Source organism: Erinaceus europaeus, chromosome 8, assembly GCF_950295315.1.
Source record: "Erinaceus europaeus chromosome 8, mEriEur2.1, whole genome shotgun sequence".
NCBI classification, from domain to species: Eukaryota; Metazoa; Chordata; class Mammalia; order Eulipotyphla; family Erinaceidae; genus Erinaceus; species Erinaceus europaeus.
The window spans coordinates 125,395,790-125,416,048 of record NC_080169.1 but is presented as its reverse complement, the minus strand read 5'-3'; the positions used below and the strand labels follow the sequence as shown (position 1 = coordinate 125,416,048).

The following is a 20,259-nucleotide window of genomic DNA, read 5'->3' as shown; positions in this document are numbered from 1 at the left end:
TGTTGTTATTGTTGTCATTGTTGTTGGATAGGACAGAGAGAAATGGAGAGAGGAGGGGAAGACAGAGGGGGAGAGAAAGACAGACACCTGCAGACCTGCTACACCGCCTGGGAAGCGACTCCCCTGCAGGTGGGGAGCTGGGGGCTCGAACCAGGATCCAACACGATTCAAATGGCTCCACAGACAGGGTGAGACAGAGCTGGGCCGCCAGGGCAAAACCTCTTGGGAGAGCTCCTGTGAGTGGTCAGCACGCCTAGTGCCGGCCCCGCTCAGGACAGGAAGCCCAGCACCTCAGGAAAACGGACCGAATCCCGACTCTCACCAGGCAACGGAGCAAAGTTGCGTTTCTCTTGCGAGCCAGGGGGCTCACTCGGATGCAGGGTGTGTGACATGAGCAGAGACCTTCACAGAGACATGTCCTCGGCACCCGCGTGTGCTGCCGCCCCAGTATGTGGGAGCGTGAGGACTCACACTGACAGCAGACGGAAACTCGGGTGGCTTTGAACCGCAGTCGCTGGCTCCAAGGGGAAGTCAGCTCCGCCCAAGGCCCGGCGCTATGGGAAAGGGTCCAGAGCTCAGGCCCTGCCCACACGCCCAGCTGGTGCCTCACACTCCGCTGGGGTGGATGGGGCACGTGTCTCGGGGATGTTCCCGTCCTCCGACGAGAAGGCTAGGGCAGCGAGTGGGGAGACCCTGAGGGCCGGCCCAGGCAGAGACAGCAGCTCAGGCCACCCTGGCCGGGCACACGCTCAGCTGCGTGTGGCCATGTGACACGGAGGTGACAGGTCCAGTGCCACTTCTGTGCACACACGACCCAAGGCGGCAAAGGCCAGCGGATCAGAGAGGCCATTCAGGAAGACGCCAAAGACACTACCAGAGCTCTGAGGCCCCAAGTCGGCTCACAGGTGCCGAGTCCCCAGGTAACAGGTGCTCAGCGTCCCCAGGTCACAGGTGCTCTGAGTCCCCAGGTCACAGGTGCTGAGTCCCCAGGTCACAGGTGATATGAGTCCCCAGGTCACAGGTAATCTGAGTCCCCAGGTCACAGGTGCTCAGCGTCCCCAGGTCACAGGTACTGAGTCCCCAGGTCACAGGTGCTGAGTCTCCAGGTCACAGGTGCTCTGAGTCCCCAGGTCACAGGTGCCGAGTCTCCAGGTCACAGGTGCCGAGTCCCCAGGTCACAGGTGCTCTGAGTCCCCAGGTCACAGGTGCTGAGTCCCCAGGTCACAGGTGCTCTGAGTCCCCAGGTCACAGGTGCTGAGTCTCCAGGTCACAGGTGCTCTGAGTCCCCAGGTCACAGGTGCTCTGAGTCCCCAGGTCACAGGTGCTGAGTCCCCAGGTCACAGGTGCTCTGAGTCCCCAGGTCACAGGTGTCAAATCCCCAGGTCACAGGTGCTCTGAGTCCCCAGGTCACAGGTGCCGAGTCCCCAGGTCACAGGTGCTCTGCCTCCCCAAGGTCTCAGTGAGGGAACAGAGCAAACAGCAGGCACCTGCGTGGCGCGAGTGCTCTGGCCACAAGCCCAGCAGAGCAGTCCAGTCACCAGAACGGCTACACAACAAAACTCAGCACACGGCACTAAGGACACGTCACAGTGACAACAGACGGGTTCAGAAGAGACACAGGAAGGCACTATAGGTGAGCCAGGTGGGGTCTGGCACCTCCAGTAGAGCCTGAGCTCCAGGATGGATCCAGTCAGCAGCTGAGAGGTGGGGAGCAGGGCTCCAGGCACAGTGATGATAGAGACGGGGAAGGGGCTAGGGGACAGGGCTAGGGGACGAGGCTAGGGGACGGGGCTGGGGGGCAGGGCTGGGGGACGGGGCTAGGGGACAGGGCTAGGGGATGGGGCTAGGGGACGGGGCTAGGGGATAGGGCTGGGGGACAGGGCTAGGGGACAGGGCTAGGGGATGGGGCTGGGGGACGGGGATAGGGGATAGGGCTGGGGGACAGGGCTAGGGGACAGGGCTAGGGGACGGGGATAGGGGATAGGGCTGGGGGACAGGGCTAGGGGACAGGGCTAGGGGATGGGGCTAGGGGACAGGGCTAAGGGACAGGGCTAGGGGACAGGGCTAGGGGACGGGGCTAGGGGACGGGGCTAGGGGACGGGGCTAGGTGACGGGGCTAGGGGACGGGACTAGGGGAAAGGGCTGGGGGTCAGGGCTAGAGGACAGGGCTAGGGGACAGGGCTGGTGGTCGGGGCTAGGGGACAGGGCTGGGGGACAGGGCTAGGGGACGGGGCTAGGAGACAAGGCTGGTGGACAGGGCTGGGGGACAGGGCTAGCGGACGGGGCTGGGGGACGGGGCTAGGAGACAGGGCTGGGGGTCGGGCTAGGGGACAGGGCTGGGGGACGGGGCAATGGGACAAGGCTGGGGGACAGGGCTGGGGTACAGGGCTAGCGGATGGGGCTGGGGGACTGGGCTATGGGACAGGGCTGTGGGTCAGGCTAGGGGACAGGGCTTGGGGACAGGGCTAGCGGACAGGGCTGGGGGTCAGGGCTAGGGGACACGGCTAAGGGACGGGGCTAGAGGACGGGGCTGGGGATGGGAATAGGGGAAGGGAATAGGGGACGGGAATAGGGGACGGGATAGGGGACGGGAATAGGGGACGGGATAGGGGACGGGAGACGGAACAGGGTCGGGGATGGGGATGATGACTGCCAATGGGATGGGGACGGGAAATGGGACAGGGAACAGGAATGATGACAGAAACTGGGATTGGATGGGGACAAGGATGATGACAGGGACAGGGGACAATGATGGGGACACAGGGATAATGACGGGTTCTGGGGCAATGACGGGGACAATGATGGGGACAGGGGCAATGACGGGGGCATGGGGACGGTGATAGGGACACAGGGACAGTGATGGGGACACAGGGACGGTGACGGGGATAGGGGCAATGGCGGGGATGAAGACAGGTAGGGGACAGGGATGGAAACAACAACATGACGAGGACGCAGTAAGTCCAGTGCCTCGGCACACATACTCAGAGCTTCCTCACTGCAGCTCCACCCTGCACAGCCCACTGTGCTCTGCAAATCACTGCACCACACACCCTGCCCTGCCCTGCACACCCTGCCCTGCACACACCTGCACTGCACACCCCTGCCCTGCACACACCTGCCCTGCACACCCCTGCCCTGCACACCCTGCCCTGCCCTGCACACCCCTGCCCTGCACACACCTGCACTGCACACACCTGCCCTGCACACCCTGCCCTGCCCTGCACACCCTGCCCTGCACACACCTGCACTGCACACACCTGCCCTGCACACCCTGCCCTGCCCTGCACACCCTGCCCTGCACACCCTGCCCTGCACACCCTGCCCTGCCCTGAACACCCTGCCCTGCACACCCTGCCCTGCCCTGCACACTCTGTCCTGCCCTGCACACCCTGCCCTGCCCTGAACACCCTGCCCTGCACTGCACACCCTGCCCTGCACACCCTGCCCTGCCCTGAACACCCTGCCCTGCCCTGCACACCCTGCCCTGCACACCCTGCCCTGCACACCCTGCCCTGCCCTGAACACCCTGCCCTGCCCTGCACACCCTGCCCTGCCCTGCACACCCTGTCCTGCCCTGCACACCCTGCCCTGCACACCCCTGCCCTGCACACCCCTGCCCTGCACACCCTGCCCTGCCCTGCACACCCTGTCCTGCCCTGCACACCCTGCCCTGCACACCCTGCCCTGCCCTGCACACCCTGCCCTGACCTGCACACCCTGCCCTGCCCTGCACACCCCTGCCCTGCACACGCCTGCCCTGCACACCCCTGCCCAGAACACCCCTGCCCTGCACACCCTGCCCTGCACACCCCTGCCCTGCACACCCTGCCCTGCCCTGCACACCCTGCCCTGACCTGCACACCCCTGCTCTGCCCTGCACACCCTGCCCTGCCCTGCACACCCTGCCCTGCCCTGCACACCCTGCCCTGCCCTGCACACCCTGCCCTGACCTGCACACTCCTGCTCTGCCCTGCACACCCTGCCCTGCACACCCTGCCCTGCCCTGCACACCCCTGCCCTGCACACCCTGCCCTGCCCTGCACACCCTGCCCTGACCTGCACACTCCTGCTCTGCCCTGCACACCCTGCCCTGCACACCCTGCCCTGCCCTGCACACCCTGCCCTGACCTGCACAACCTGCTGTGCTCTGCAAATCACTGCACCACACACCCTGCCCTGCCCTGCACACCCCTACCCTGCCCTGCACACCCCACTGTGCTCAGCAAATCACTGCACCAAACACCCTGCCCTGCCCTGCACACCCCTGCCCTGCACACCCCTGCCTTGCACACCCCTGCCCTGCATACCCCTGCCCTGCACACCCCTGCACTGTAAACACCTGCCTTGCACACCCCTGACCTGCACACCCCTGCCCTGCATACCCCTGCCCTGCACATCCCTGCCCTGTACACCCCTGCCCTGCCCTGCACACTCCGCCTGCACACAGCACCCTGCACACCCCTGCCCTACACACCCCGCCTGCACACAGCAGCCTGCACACGCCCACCAGGAGAGACTGCGCCCACTGTGGGGAGAAGGTCCGTGTGCAGGGTGCTTGCTGCGAGGGGATGTGTTTCCCGGCCCTTTCTCCCCCACAGACACCGTCGGCGTCACACTGCAGGGGCCTCCGGGCCGCTTTGGGCTTCGTCTCCGTGGTCACTGGGGCTTCAGTGGTCCAGGCCGAGCTGGCCAGATGGGAAGGGACAGACGGACGGACGAGACAGGGCTGGGCAATGCCACAGCAGGAAGGCTCCCCCAGGGTGGGTGCTTCCCAATGGGGTGAAGAGCCCGCGGCCGCCTACGTGCATGCGTGCGGACACCCGTTGCCTCCTCCATCCCACTGGTCTCACGGCCCCCCAGAGCAGGCCGTACCCCAGGCACCGGGAGCTGCTCCAGGATCCTGCGGTGTCCCCACGCGACCTCGAGCCAAGGCCAGCCGCCAAACAGCCCCTGGGAGAGACACTTCCCGCCCCAGGCTGGACCATGCGGGGCCATGCGGACAGACCCGCGGGTCGGTTTCTCCTCAGTGTTTTCAGCGGCCGGACGGCAGAAGCGGAGCCATGTCCCTTCCTCCCCGGGGCCGAGACTGGGCGGGGGACACACCGGGCAGAGCACACCAAGAGGGGCACACCGAGAGGGGCACACCGAGAGGGGCACACAGAGAGAGGGGCACACCGAGAGAGGGACACACCGAGAGGGGACACACCGAGGAGGGACACACCGAGAGGGACACACCGAGAGAGGGACACACCGAGAGGGACACACCGAGAGGGACACACCGAGAGAGGGACACACCGAGAGGGACACATTGAGATACAGACACACCGAGAGGGACACACCGAGAGGGGACACACCGAGAGAGGGGACACACTGAGAGAAGGGCACACCAGGAGAGACACACCGAGAGGGGCACACCGAGAGAGGGGCACACGGAGAGAAGGGACACACTGAGAGGGGCACACCGAGAGGAACACACTGAGAGGGACACACCGAGAGAGGGGACACACCAAAGGGACACACCGAGAGGGGCACACCGAGAGGGACACACCGAGAGAGGGACACACCGAGAGGAGCACACCGAGAGAGGGGCACACCGAGAGGGGCACACTGAGAGAGGGACACACCGAGAGGGACACACCGAGAGGGGCACACTGAGAGAAGGGACACACCGAGAGAGGGACACACCGAGAGGGACACACCGAGAGGGGACATACCGAGAGAGGGACACACTGAGAGAGGGACACACTGAGAGAGGGGCACACCGAGAGGGGACACACCGAGAGAGGGACACACCGAGAGAGGGACACACTGAGAGAGGGGCACACCGAGAGGGGACATACCGAGAGAGGGGCACACGGAGAGAGGGGACACATCGAGAGGGACACACTGAGAGAGGGGCACACCAAGAGAGGGGCACACCAAGAGGGGACACATCGAGAGAGGGACACACCGAGAGGGAAACACTGAGAGAGGGGCGCACCGAGAGAGGGGACACACTGAGAGGGAACACACCGAGAGAGGGGACACACCGAGAGGAACACACCGATAAAGGGACACACCGAGAGAAGGGCACACCGAGAGGGGCACACCAAGAGAGGGACACACCGAGAGAGGGACACACCGAGAGGGGCACACCGAGAGGGACACACCGAGAGGGGCACACCGAGAGAGGGGACACACCGAGAGAGGGACACACCGAGAGGGACACACCGAGAGGGACACACCGAGAGAAGGGACACACCGAGAGGGACACACTGAGAGAAGGGACACACCGAGAGAGGGACACACCGAGAGAGGGACACACCGAGAGAGGGACACACCGAGAGAGGGACACACCGAGAGGGACACACCGAGAGGGGACATACCGAGAGAGGGACACACCGAGAGGGACACACCGAGAGGGGACATACCGAGAGAGGGACACACTGAGAGAGGGGACACACCGAGAGGGACACACCGAGAGGGGACATACCGAGAGAGGGGCACACGGAGAGAGGGGACACATCGAGAGGGACACACTGAGAGAGGGGCACACCAAGAGAGGGGCACACCAAGAGGGGACACATCGAGAGAGGGACACACCGAGAGGGACACACTGAGAGAGGGGCACACCGAGAGAGGGGACACACTGAGAGGGACACACCGAGAGGGGACACACCGAGAAGGAACACACCGAGAGAGGGGACACACCGAGAGGAACACACCGAGAAAGGGACACACCGAGAGAAGGGCACACCAAGAGGGGCACACCAAGAGAGGGACACACCGAGAGAGGGACACACCGAGAGAGGGACACACCGAGAGAGGGGCACACCGAGAGGGACACACCGAGAGGGGCACACCGAGAGAGGGGACACACCGAGAGAGGGACACACCGAGAGAGGGGACACACCGAGAGAGGAACACACCGAGAGAGGGACACACCGAGAGAGGGGACACACCGAGAGAGGGACACACCGAGAGAGGGACACACCGAGAGAGGGACACACCGAGAGAGGGACACACCGAGAGGGGCACACCGAGAGGGACACACCGAGAGGGGCACACCGAGAGAGGGGACACACCGAGAGAGGGACACACCGAGAGGGACACACCGAGAGGGACACACCGAGAGAAGGGACACACCGAGAGGGACACACTGAGAGAAGGGACACACCGAGAGAGGGACACACCGAGAGAGGGACACACCGAGAGAGGGACACACCGAGAGAGGGACACACCGAGAGGGACACACCGAGAGGGGACATACCGAGAGAGGGACACACCGAGAGGGACACACCGAGAGGGGACATACCGAGAGAGGGACACACTGAGAGAGGGGACACACCGAGAGGGACACACCGAGAGGGGACATACCGAGAGAGGGGCACACGGAGAGAGGGGACACATCGAGAGGGACACACTGAGAGAGGGGCACACCAAGAGAGGGGCACACCAAGAGGGGACACATCGAGAGAGGGACACACCGAGAGGGACACACTGAGAGAGGGGCACACCGAGAGAGGGGACACACTGAGAGGGACACACCGAGAGGGGACACACCGAGAAGGAACACACCGAGAGAGGGGACACACCGAGAGGAACACACCGAGAAAGGGACACACCGAGAGAAGGGCACACCAAGAGGGGCACACCAAGAGAGGGACACACCGAGAGAGGGACACACCGAGAGAGGGACACACCGAGAGAGGGGCACACCGAGAGGGACACACCGAGAGGGGCACACCGAGAGAGGGGACACACCGAGAGAGGGACACACCGAGAGAGGGGACACACCGAGAGAGGAACACACCGAGAGAGGGACACACCGAGAGAGGGGACACACCGAGAGAGGGACACACCGAGAGAGGGACACACCGAGAGAGGGACACACCGAGAGAGGGACACACCGAGAGGGGCACACCGAGAGGGACACACCGAGAGGGGCACACCGAGAGAGGGGACACACCGAGAGAGGGACACACCGAGAGGGACACACCGAGAGGGACACACCGAGAGAAGGGACACACCGAGAGGGACACACTGAGAGAAGGGACACACCGAGAGAGGGACACACCGAGAGAGGGACACACCGAGAGAGGGACACACCGAGAGAGGGACACACCGAGAGGGACACACCGAGAGGGGACATACCGAGAGAGGGACACACCGAGAGGGACACACCGAGAGGGGACATACCGAGAGAGGGACACACCAAGAGGGGACACACCGAGAGGGGACACACCATGAGGGGCACACTGAGAGGGACACACCGAGAGGGACACACCGAGAGAGGGGACACACTGAGAGGGACACAACGAGAGGGGCACACCGAGAGAGGGACACACCGAGAGAAGGGACACACCAAGAGGGGCACACCGAGAGAGGGACACACCGAGAGGGGATACACCGAGAGAGGGACACACTGAGAGGGACACACCGAGAGGGGACACACCGAGAGAGGGGACACACTGAGAGGGACACAACGAGAGGGGCACACCGAGAGGGACACACCGAGAGAAGGGACACACCAAGAGAAGGGCACACCGAGAGGGGCACACCGAGAGAGGGACACACCGAGAGGGGCACACCGAGAGGGACACACCGAGAGGGACACACCGAGAGGGGACACACCGAGAGAGGGGACACACTGAGAGGAACACACCGAGAGAGGGGACACACCGAGAGAGGGGACACACCGAGAGAGGGACACACCGAGAGAGGGACACACCGAGAGGGGCACACCGAGAGGGACACAAGGAGAGGGACACACCGAGAGGGACACAAGGAGAGGGACACACCGAGAGGGGACACACCAAGAGGGGACACACCGAGAGAGGGGACACACCGAGAGGAACACACCGAGAAAGGGACACACCGAGAGGAACACACCGAGAAAGGGACACACTGAGAGAAGGGCACACCGAGAGGGGCACACCGAGAGGGGACACACCGAGAGGGGCACACCGAGAGGGGACACACCGAGAGGGGACACACCATGAGGGGCACACCGAGAGGGACACACCGAGAGAGGGGACACACTGAGAGGGACACAACGAGAGGGGCACACCGAGAGGGACACACCGAGAGAAGGGACACACCAAGAGAAGGGCACACCGAGAGGGGCACACCGAGAGAGGGACACACCGAGAGGGGCACACCGAGAGGGACACACCGAGAGGGGCACACCGAGAGGGACACACCGAGAGGGACACACCGAGAGGGGACACACCGAGAGAGGGGACACACTGAGAGGAACACACCGAGAGAGGGGACACACCGAGAGAGGGGACACACCGAGAGAGGGACACACCGAGAGAGGGACACACCGAGAGGGGCACACCGAGAGGGACACAAGGAGAGGGACACACCGAGAGGGACACAAGGAGAGGGACACACCGAGAGGGGACACACCAAGAGGGGACACACCGAGAGAGGGGACACACCGAGAGGAACACACCGAGAAAGGGACACACCGAGAGGAACACACCGAGAAAGGGACACACTGAGAGAAGGGCACACCGAGAGGGGCACACCGAGAGGGGACACACCGAGAGGGGCACACCGAGAGGGGACACACCGAGAGGGGACACACCATGAGGGGCACACCGAGAGGGACACACCGAGAGAGGGGACACACTGAGAGGGACACAACGAGAGGGGCACACCGAGAGGGACACACCGAGAGAAGGGACACACCAAGAGAAGGGCACACCGAGAGGGGCACACCGAGAGAGGGACACACCGAGAGGGGCACACCGAGAGGGACACACCGAGAGGGGCACACCGAGAGGGACACACCGAGAGGGACACACCGAGAGGGGACACACCGAGAGAGGGGACACACTGAGAGGAACACACCGAGAGAGGGGACACACCGAGAGAGGGGACACACCGAGAGAGGGACACACCGAGAGAGGGACACACCGAGAGGGGCACACCGAGAGGGACACAAGGAGAGGGACACACCGAGAGGGACACAAGGAGAGGGACACACCGAGAGGGGACACACCAAGAGGGGACACACCGAGAGAGGGGACACACCGAGAGGAACACACCGAGAAAGGGACACACCGAGAGGAACACACCGAGAAAGGGACACACTGAGAGAAGGGCACACCGAGAGGGGCACACCGAGAGGGGACACACCGAGAGGGGCACACCGAGAGGGGACACACCGAGAGGGGACACACCATGAGGGGCACACCGAGAGGGACACACCGAGAGAGGGGACACACTGAGAGGGACACAACGAGAGGGGCACACCGAGAGGGACACACCGAGAGAAGGGACACACCAAGAGAAGGGCACACCGAGAGGGGCACACCGAGAGAGGGACACACCGAGAGAAGGGACACACCAAGAGGGGCACACCGAGAGGGGCACACCGAGAGGGACACACCGAGAGGGACACACCGAGAGGGGACACACCGAGAGAGGGGACACACTGAGAGGAACACACCGAGAGAGGGGACACACCGAGAGAGGGGACACACCGAGAGAGGGACACACCGAGAGAGGGACACACCGAGAGGGGCACACCGAGAGGGACACAAGGAGAGGGACACACCGAGAGGGACACAAGGAGAGGGACACACCGAGAGGGGACACACCAAGAGGGGACACACCGAGAGAGGGGACACACCGAGAGGAACACACCGAGAAAGGGACACACCGAGAGGAACACACCGAGAAAGGGACACACTGAGAGAAGGGCACACCGAGAGGGGCACACCGAGAGGGGACACACCGAGAGGGGCACACCGAGAGGGGACACACCGAGAGGGGACACACCATGAGGGGCACACCGAGAGGGACACACCGAGAGAGGGGACACACTGAGAGGGACACAACGAGAGGGGCACACCGAGAGGGACACACCGAGAGAAGGGACACACCAAGAGAAGGGCACACCGAGAGGGGCACACCGAGAGAGGGACACACCGAGAGGGGATACACCGAGAGAGGGACACACTGAGAGGGACACACCGAGAGAGGGGCACACGGAGAGAGGGGCACACGGAGAGAGGGGACACACCGAGAGGGACACACTGAGAGGGGACACACCGAGAGGGGACACACTGAGAGGGGCACACCAAGAGAGGGACACACCGAGAGGGGACACACCGAGAGAGGGACACACCGAGAGAGGGACACACCGAGAGAGGGACACACCGAGAGAAGGGCACACCGAGAGGGGCACACCAAGAGAGGGACACACCGAGAGGGACACACCGAGAGAGGGACACACCGAGAGAGGGGCTAACCGAGAGAGGGGCTAACCGAGAGGGGACACACCGAGAGAGGGACACACCGAGGGGCACACCGAGAGGGGACACACCGAGAGGGTACACACTGCGAGGGACACACCAAGAGAGACACACCGAGAGGGGACACACCGAGAGAGGGACACACCGAGAGGGACACACCGAGAAAGGGACACACCGAGAGAAGGGCACACCGAGAGGGACACACCGAGAGAGGGACACACCGAGAGAGGGGCTAACCGAGAGGGGACACACCGAGAGAGGGACACACCGAGAGGGGCACACCGAGAGGGGACACACCGAGAGGGTACACACTGCGAGGGACACACCGAGAGAGACACACCGAGAGGGGACACACCGAGAGGGGACACACCGAGAGGGGACACACCGAGAGAAGGACACACTGAGAGAGGACACACCGAGAGAGGACACACCGAGAGGGGACACACCGAGAGGAACACACCGAGAGGGGACACACCGAGAGAGGACACACCGAGAGGGGACACACCGAGAGAGGGACACACCGAGAGGGACACACCGAGAGGGGACACACGAAGAGGGACACACCGAGAGAGGGACACACCGAGAGGAGACACACCGAGAGAGGGACACACCGAGAGAGGGACACACCGAGAGAGGGACACACCAAGAGGGGACACACCGACAGGGACACACCGAGAGAGGGGCACACCAAGAGGGACACACCGAGAGAGGGACACACCGAGAGGGGATACACCAAGAGAGGGGACACACCGAGAGGGACACACCGAGAGGGGACACACCAAGAGAGGGGCACACCAAGAGGGACACACCGAGAGAGGGACACACCGAGAGAGGGACACACCAAGAGGGACACACCGAGAGAGGGACACATCGAGAGAGGGACACACCGAGAGAGGGACACACCGAGAGGGACACACCGAGAGAGGGACACACCGAGAGGGACACACCGAGAGAGGGACACACCGAGAGAGGGACACACCAAGAGGGGACACACCGAGAGGGACACACCGAGAGAGGGACACACCGAGAGAGGGACACACCAAGAGGGGACACACCGAGAGGGGACACACCGAGAGAGGGACACACCGAGAGGGGCACACCGAGAGGGGACACACCGAGAGGGTACACACTGCGAGGGACACACCGAGAGAGACACACCGAGAGGGGACACACCGAGAGGGGACACACCAAGAGAGGGACACACCGAGAGAGGACACACCGAGAGGAACACACCGAGAGAGGGACACACCGAGAGGGACACTTCGAGAGAGGGGCACACCGAGAGAGGGTCACACCGAGAGGAACACACCGAGAGAGGGACACACCGAGAGAGACACACCGAGAGGGGACACACCGAGAGGGGACACACCAAGAGAGGGACACACCGAGAGAGGGACACACCGAGAGGGGAAACACCGAGAGAGGGACACACCGAGAGGGGACACACCGAGAGGAACACACCGAGAGAGGGACACACCGAGAGGGGACACTTCGAGAGAGGGGCACACCGAGAGAGGGTCACACCGAGAGGAACACACCGATAGGGGCACACCGAGAGAGGGACACACCGAGAGAGGGGCACACCAAGAGGGGGGCACACCGAGAGAGGACACACAGAGAGGGACACACCGAGAGGGACACACCGAGAGAGGGACACAGCGAGAGACGGACACACCGAGAGGGACACACGGAGAGGGGCACACCGGCTGAGCCCACACATCCCACTTCCTCACTCAGTGAGTGTCCTGAATAGCTGCGCTCACCGGGCTTCCTGTCCCGCTATGAGAGAAGCCACAGGGGCCAGGCCCGCCCGCCTGACAGAGGTCACACGGGACAGAGGCCACACGGGATAGAGGCCACACGGGACAGAGGCCACACGGCCAGGCCTCCCCGCCTGACAGAGGCCACACGGGACAGAGGCCACACGGGACAGAGTCCACACGGCCAGGCCTCCCCGCCTGACAGGCAGAAATGTGCACTAGCCTAAGATGCTAAGACTCTTCATGTCCGGAAACGGCTCCCGCAGGTTGAAAGACGACGGATCAAGAGGGAAATGTCTGCGGCTCACCTGACCGTCACCCAGAACAGAAACACCAGCACGGGCAACGGGGAGCCCACAAGGGAAGTGGCCGAGATGGGGAGGCGGTGTGCTACGAGACACCCCCTCAGGAGCGAGCACTGTGCCCGCCCGCGACACCGCAGTTCAGTCTGAGGAGAGGCGTCCGCAGAGGGCTGGGAGAGACGGGTCACCGACCGCGCCTCCCTCCAACTGCGGGGATGGAGGATCTGCAGGACGGGAACCCCCGCCAGGCCACATGCCGCGGCCCCCACAGCACACGTGCGCACCACGTGCCGCGTCCGCCCCGCAAGCCCACCCCCGCCATGCCATGTGCCCCGCTCACCGTGCCACGCTCACCGTGGATGAGGGAGCCGTTGAGCCACTGGATGTAGTAGCTGTGCGGGAAGGCCAGCAGCACCTCGTTGCTGACGATGGAGAAGGGCAGCAGCAGGACGGCACCCGCAGACACGGCCAGCGTGAAGGTGCTCAGGAAAAGCCTGCGGAGAGGGGCGTCAGGCCAGGCGGGCAAGGCGGGGCGGGGACGCAGAGAGGAGACACCCCACCTCTGCAGACCCCACCTCTAGCGAGAGCTGGCGTGAGCAGGTTTCTAAGAGGGCGGCCGGGCCTTTTGGGGCGCACCTGCGTAAGCGCTCACACTACAGTGCGCCAGGAGCCGGGTTCAAGCCCCCACTCCCCACCCAAGGGGGAGGCTTCAGGAGCAGTGGAGCAGGGCTGCAGGTGTCTCTCTGTCTCTCCCCGTCTCTGTCTCCCCTCCCCTCTCAATTTCTGTCTCTATCCAATAATAAATCAAATAAATAATCATAAAGACGAGACTCTAAGTCCAAAAGCAGAACATCGCAGGCAGTGAATTCCGCCTAGGACGTGTTCTTCCAGGTCCTCAGAGGGCACACACCTGGAAACGGGTGGGGGCAGCTCATGGCCCCCAGGGCTGCCTCTCTGAACTCTGAACTGGGCCTCCTGGGTTGGGCAGAAGCACGCCCAGCCCTGCGTAGGGCCTGGCCTCCCGGGAGGGACAGCGGGACTCTCACCCCCGGCGCTCACGCTGCATGGGGCTGGGCAGTCTCCGGCGGTGGCCTTGAGGATGGCGCCACCTTGTGGCAGCCGACAGCCACGCTTCCCCCAGCCCGGAATCCAGTGCGCTCCACATGGAAGCCCGGCCCCGGACATGCAGGCCCAGGGGGCACCAAGTCCAGGACGTGCAGGCCCGGGGGGGTGGGCACCAAGCAGAGCCCAGGACAGGCCCGGGGGCAGCACGCAGAGCCAGGATGTGCAGGCGGGGGGGGGGGGGCAGCACGCAGAGCCCAGGACGTGCAGGCCGGGGGGGGGGGCACCAAGCAGAGCCCAGGACAGGCCTAGGGGGCAGCACGCAGAGCCAGGGCGTGCAGGCGGGGGGGGGGGGGGGCACGCAGAGCCCGGCTGCAGCTCCCGGGAAGTGAGCCTGTGGAGGCAGCAGGTGAGTACGTACGAGATCCTGTTGACCACGGCGTCTTCGTCTTCCTGCTCGTCTGCAAGGACAGCAGAGGCGTTAGGCTTTCAGCAGCCCACCTGCACCCACCGCTCAGAGTGCGCGTGCACACACACGCACACATACACGTGCACACACACACACGTGCACACTCACACATACACGTGCACACTCACACATACATGTGCACACACTCACACATACACGTGCACACACACATACACACGCACACACACACACACACATGCACACTCACACACACTCTCACACACACGCACACACACACATACACACACGCACGCACACACACAGGGCAACTTCGAGCAGCGGGTTCTAGACGTGGGTCGGTCTCTGAGCTGAGCTCGCTCGCTGGAGTCACGTTCGGATCACGTGACGTCAGGCTGACTCCATGTGGCCGCCTTGCGGCTCAAGCAGGCTCCTTCCTGAGCGCAGGCTAACACGTGTAGGTGAAGTCTCCACAGAGAGCCCGCAGACAGCACACCCGAGGGTGTCCGCCCAGGCGCGGGAGCCACCCCCGGCAGTCCGGCAGCACTGGGGAAAGCTCGGTGCTGCGGTCTCTGTCTCTGTCTCCCTCTGGGAATGTTGGCCTGGAGAGCAGCGCCCTAAGCCCCTGAAGGAGCAGTTGCTTCCCTAAGCAAATGGCTCCCATAGTATTTTCTGCTTGATGCCAGGCAATGCCAACTCGTCCAGAAAGCCAGAGTGCAGGGCCGGGTGGGGCACCTGGCTGGGTGCGGGCATCACAGGGCACAAGGACCTGGGTTTGATTCCCCAGTCCCCACCTGCAGGGGGAAAGCTGTGGGGAAAGAGTGGTGGAGCAGGACTGCGGGTGTCTCTCTCCCTCTCCATCTCCCTCCCCTGATTTCTCTCTGTCTCTATCTAATAACAAAGAAAGTCAGAAGGTCCAGAGAGCAGCCGCTCACTGGCGACCGCACTCCCGCCGTCTGAGCTGTCCCTGGGCACCGAGACGGAGCCTCACACGGGGCCGCAGCCCCGCACGGCAGGTGGGGGTCCCCGGGACGGTGGCGCCTCTCCTGTCCCGGCCGCACTTGCCTGCCTTCCTCTTGTATCTGCTGATGATGAAGTAGGAGACCGCGTACAGGACCGCGAAGAGCAGGAAGCATATCTGTGAGGGGACAGACAGGCGGCTGACGCACTGCACGCGGCTTCTTGGCCTCGGCGACCGTGGGGCGGGGCGGGGTGTGGGGGCGCGCCTGGTTAAGTGTACATGGCACTAGCGCAGAGGACCCACACGAGGACCCCAGTTCGAGCCCCCGGCTCCCCACATGCGGGGGACGGTTGCTTCACGAGTGGTGAAGCAGGTCTGCAGGTGTCTCTCCCCCTCTCTATCTCTCCCTCCTCTCTCAATTTCTCTCTGTCCTGTCCAATTAACTGGAAAAAATGGCCACCAGGAGCAGTGGATTTGTAGTGCCGGCACCGAGTCCCAGCAGTAACCCTGGAGGGAAAAGAAAAAAAACAACCACTTAAAGGAGAAAGGTGAGGATTAGTAAACAGCTGCACGTCTAGCCGCCTGTTAGAACTGCCAGACCTTAGCACGTCAAGCAGCCCAGCGGAGCACCACCACCACCAGGAAGGCGACAGGGCATCTTCCCATGACTCCACCAAAGTGCCCTCACAGGCCTGTGGCAGGGCAGTGACAGGCATCAGCTCAGCAGCCGCCTGGGGGAGCAGGCGGGAGCGCCCACCCCCACCCCTCAGCAGTAGAGCATGCTGGGAGGTGGCGCGGCTTGGGACAGGCTGATGCCTGCACACGGCGGAATACTATTCCACCAGGAAGAAGGATGAGTCCTGCGGTCTTGGCATGGACGGTCAGGGGTGACGAGCTGAGAGAAGACTGCCGGGGAGACAGACAAACGCCCCGTGGATAAACAGACAAGTCAGTCCCGGGTGATGAAAACACAGGGAAAGCCGCTGACGGGCCGCGTGGGAAGGCAGGGTCCTTGGTGACCCACGCAGCTCTGTCCCGGCCGACAGACGCCACAGAGGCCCGAGACTCTCCAGCCCAGAGGCCAAGGACAGAGGCCCACTCGCTCTCGGTCCCGGTCCCTCCCGGGCCCCCCACCAGCACTGGTGGCTCTCTGTCCAACTCTTCACCCCCGATCGGCTCTGGCTGTTTGCACAGGTGGATCTTCACGGGGCACGGGGCCTGTGTGAATCCACTGCTCCCAGTGGACTTTTTCTTTTAAGATAATGTGTAAGGGGGGGCAGGCGGTGGCGCACCTGGTTGAGCGCACACATCACAGTGCACAAGGACTCAAGTTCAAGCCCCTGGTCTCCACCTGCAGGGGGGAAGCTTCATGAGTGGTGGAGCAGGGCTGCAGGGGACTCTGTCTATCTCCCCCTCCCCTCTCAATTTCTGTCTCTATCCAATAATAAAAACTTTTAAAAGATAAAGTGGAAGACACAGGGAGGGAGGGAGGAAGGGAGGGAGAGAGGAGACCCCCGCTTACCACTATAGCACCCATGAAGCTGCCCCTTCCCCACGTGGCGGTCAGGGACTCGAACCCGGGTCCTTGTGTGTGGTGAGGTGTGTGCTCTGCAGGTGTGCTACCTCCTGGCCCCCGATACATTCAGAGACAAACTGTGGACCCCATCACCTCTAGCTGCTGGCTCCCAGGCTGAGACTCGACATGACCGTGAACATGGCCCAGGAGGCGATGTTCCCGTGTTCCCAGGGCAAAAACACACCCACCCAGAGAAGACTCCATGACAGTCTAGAGCTCGGGAGCCAACAGGATGGACGGGAAACAGCCGGGGACTGGGACCTCTGTCAGTGTCTGTGGGCACGGGGCAGCAGCGGCCTCTGTCAGTGTGTGTCTGTGGGCACGGGGCAGCAGCGGCCTGTCAGTGTGTGTCTGTAGGCACGGGGCAGCAGCAGCCTCTGTCAGTGTGTGTCTGTGGGCACGGGGCAGCAGTAGCCTCTGTCAGTGTGTCTGTGGGCACGGGGCAGCAGCGGCCTCTGTCAGTGTGTGTCTGTGGGCACGGGGCAGCAGTGGCCTGTCAGAGTGAGTCTGTGGGCACGGGGCAGCAGCAGCCTCTGTCAGTGTGTGTCTGTGGGCACGGGGCAGCAGCGGCCTATGTCAGTGTGTGTCTGTGGGCACGGGCAGCAGCGGCCTCTGTCAGTGTGTGTCTGTGGGCACGGGGCAGCAGTAGCCTCTGTCAGTGTGTCTGTGGGCACGGGGCAGCAGCAGCCTCTGTCAGTGTGTGTCTGTGGGCACGGGGCAGCAGCGGCCTATGTCAGTGTGTGTCTGTGGGCACGGGCAGCAGCGGCCTCTGTCAGTGTGTGTCTGTGGGCACGGGGCAGCAGCGGCCTGTCAGAGTGAGTCTGTGGGCACGGGGCAGCAGCAGCCTCTGTCAGTGTGTGTCTGTGGGCACGGAGCAGCAGCGGCCTATGTCAGTGTCTGTGGGCACGGGGCAGCAGTGGGCTCTGTCAGTGTGTGTCTGTGGGCACGGGGCAGCAGTGGCCTGTCAGAGTGAGTCTGTGGGCACGGGGCAGCAGCAGCCTCTGTCAGTGTGTCTATGGGCACGGGGCAGCAGCGGCCTGTCAGTGTGTGTCTGTGGGCACGGGGCAGCAGCGGCCTCTGTCAGTGTGTCTGTGGGCACGGGGCAGCAGCGGCCTCTGTCAGTGTGTGTCTGTGGGCACGGGGCAGCAGGGGCCTCTGTCAGTGTGTGTCTGTGGGCACGGGGCAGCAGCGGCCTCTGTCAGTTGTGTCTGTGGGCACGGGGCAGCAGGGGCCTCTGTCAGTGTCTGTGGGCACGGGGCAGCAGCGGCCTGTCAGTGTGTGTCTGTGGGCACGGGGCAGCAGCGGCCTCTGTCAGTGTGTGTCTGTGGGAACGGGGCAGCAGCCTCTGTCAGTTGTGTCTGTGGGCACGGGGCAGCAGGGGCCTCTGTCAGTGTCTGTGGGCACGGGGCAGCAGCGGCCTGTCAGTGTGTGTCTGTGGGCACGGGCAGCAGCGGCCTGTCAGTGTCTGTGGGCACGGGGCAGCAGCGGCTTGTCAGTGTGTGTCTGTGGGCACGGGGCAGCAGTAGCCTCTGTCAGTGTGTGTCTGTGGGCACGGGGCAGCAGCGGCTTGTCAGTGTGTGTCTGTGGGCACGGGGCAGCAGGGGCCTCTGTCAGTGTCTGTGGGCACGGGGCAGCAGCGGCCTCTGTCAGTTGTGTCTGTGGGCACGGGGCAGCAGGGGCCTCTGTCAGTGTGTGTCTGTGGGCACGGGGCAGCAGCGGCCTCTGTCAGTTGTGTCTGTGGGCACGGGGCAGCAGGGGCCTCTGTCAGTGTCTGTGGGCACGGGGCAGCAGCGGCCTGTCAGTGTGTGTCTGTGGGCACGGGGCAGCAGCGGCCTCTGTCAGTGTGTGTCTGTGGGAACGGAGCAGCAGCGGCTTGTCAGTGTGTGTCTGTGGACACGGGGCAGCAGCGGCCTCTGTCAGTCTGTGGGCACGGGGCAGCAGCGGCCTCTGTCAGTGTGTGTCTGTGGGCACGGGGCAGCAGCAGCCTCTGTCAGTGTGTGTCTGTGGGCACGGGGCAGCAGCGGCCTCTGTCAGTGTGTGTCTGTGGGCACGGGGCAGCTGAGGCCTCTGGCAGTGTCTGTGGGCACGGGGCAGCAGCGGCCTCTGTCAGTGTGTGTCTGTGGGCACGGGGCAGCTGAGGCCTCTGGCAGTGTCTGTGGGCACGGGGCAGCAGCGGCCTCTGTCAGTTGTGTCTGTGGGCACGGGGCAGCAGCGGCCTCTGTCAGTGTGTCTGTGGGCACGGGGCAGCAGCAGCCTCTGTCAGTGTGTGTCTGTGGGCACGGGGCAGCAGCGGCCTCTGTCAGTGTGTGTCTGTGGGCACGGGGCAGCTGAGGCCTCTGGCAGTGTCTGTGGGCACGGGGCAGCAGTGGCCTCTGTCAGTGTCCAGGTCTCTGCATTAGGGCAGCTGTCCTGTGGCCCTCCGCCAGGGCCTCGCCTCACACCCCACTTGTCCCCTGAAGGGTGACAAACGGCTGGCACTGCTCAGTCTGGCTAGCTCAAGTGTCCAAGAGTGGTCACCACCAAGCCGGCCTCCCGTTGGACAGGCGCCGTGGAGTGCCTGCACCAGCCTCGTGGCTGGCGTCTACTCCAGGCTGTGGCTTCCTCTCACGCGCTGTGCCCTCATCCTCCACCATGGGCTCTGCCTCGAATTCGCCACCTGGCAGCAACCAGGGCATGTCTGGGAGTCCGGTCCCTCTGGTTCAATCCAGGGCATCCTCACAAGTCATCCTGTCTGCTTTTCCCTTCAAATCGAGCTCTGGGTTCTCATGGGAAAAACTGTCCCTTGTTGGAGATTTGATTTTCGGGCTCGGGTGACAGTCCGATGGTAGGGGCGTCTGACCTTTACGCCTGTGCCCAGCACCACCACATCCTTCTGCCCGACACGCGGGCGCTTACTCCCACTCACAGGGCCTGAACCCAGGG

At 63.9% G+C, this 20,259-nt stretch overlaps 1 protein-coding gene across 4 annotated transcripts in view; it reads right to left on the bottom strand.

The window, feature by feature from the left end:
• Nucleotides 1–20,259, bottom strand: part of LMBR1 (limb development membrane protein 1) — a 129,519-nt gene that overhangs the window by 96,517 nt on the left and 12,743 nt on the right. The window contains exons 2-4 of one of the 4 annotated variants that reach the window (XM_060196890.1): nucleotides 15,866–15,938; nucleotides 14,795–14,834; nucleotides 13,666–13,805 (exon numbers count right to left, since the gene is read on the bottom strand). The exons of 2 other annotated variants lie outside the window; for them this stretch is intronic. In XM_060196890.1, the coding sequence (XP_060052873.1) occupies nucleotides 13,666–13,805; nucleotides 14,795–14,834; nucleotides 15,866–15,938 (253 nt within the window). The remainder of the gene's footprint in view (nucleotides 1–13,665; nucleotides 13,806–14,794; nucleotides 14,835–15,865; nucleotides 15,939–20,259) is intronic. One more of the 4 variants, XM_060196887.1, reaches the window with a different exon arrangement.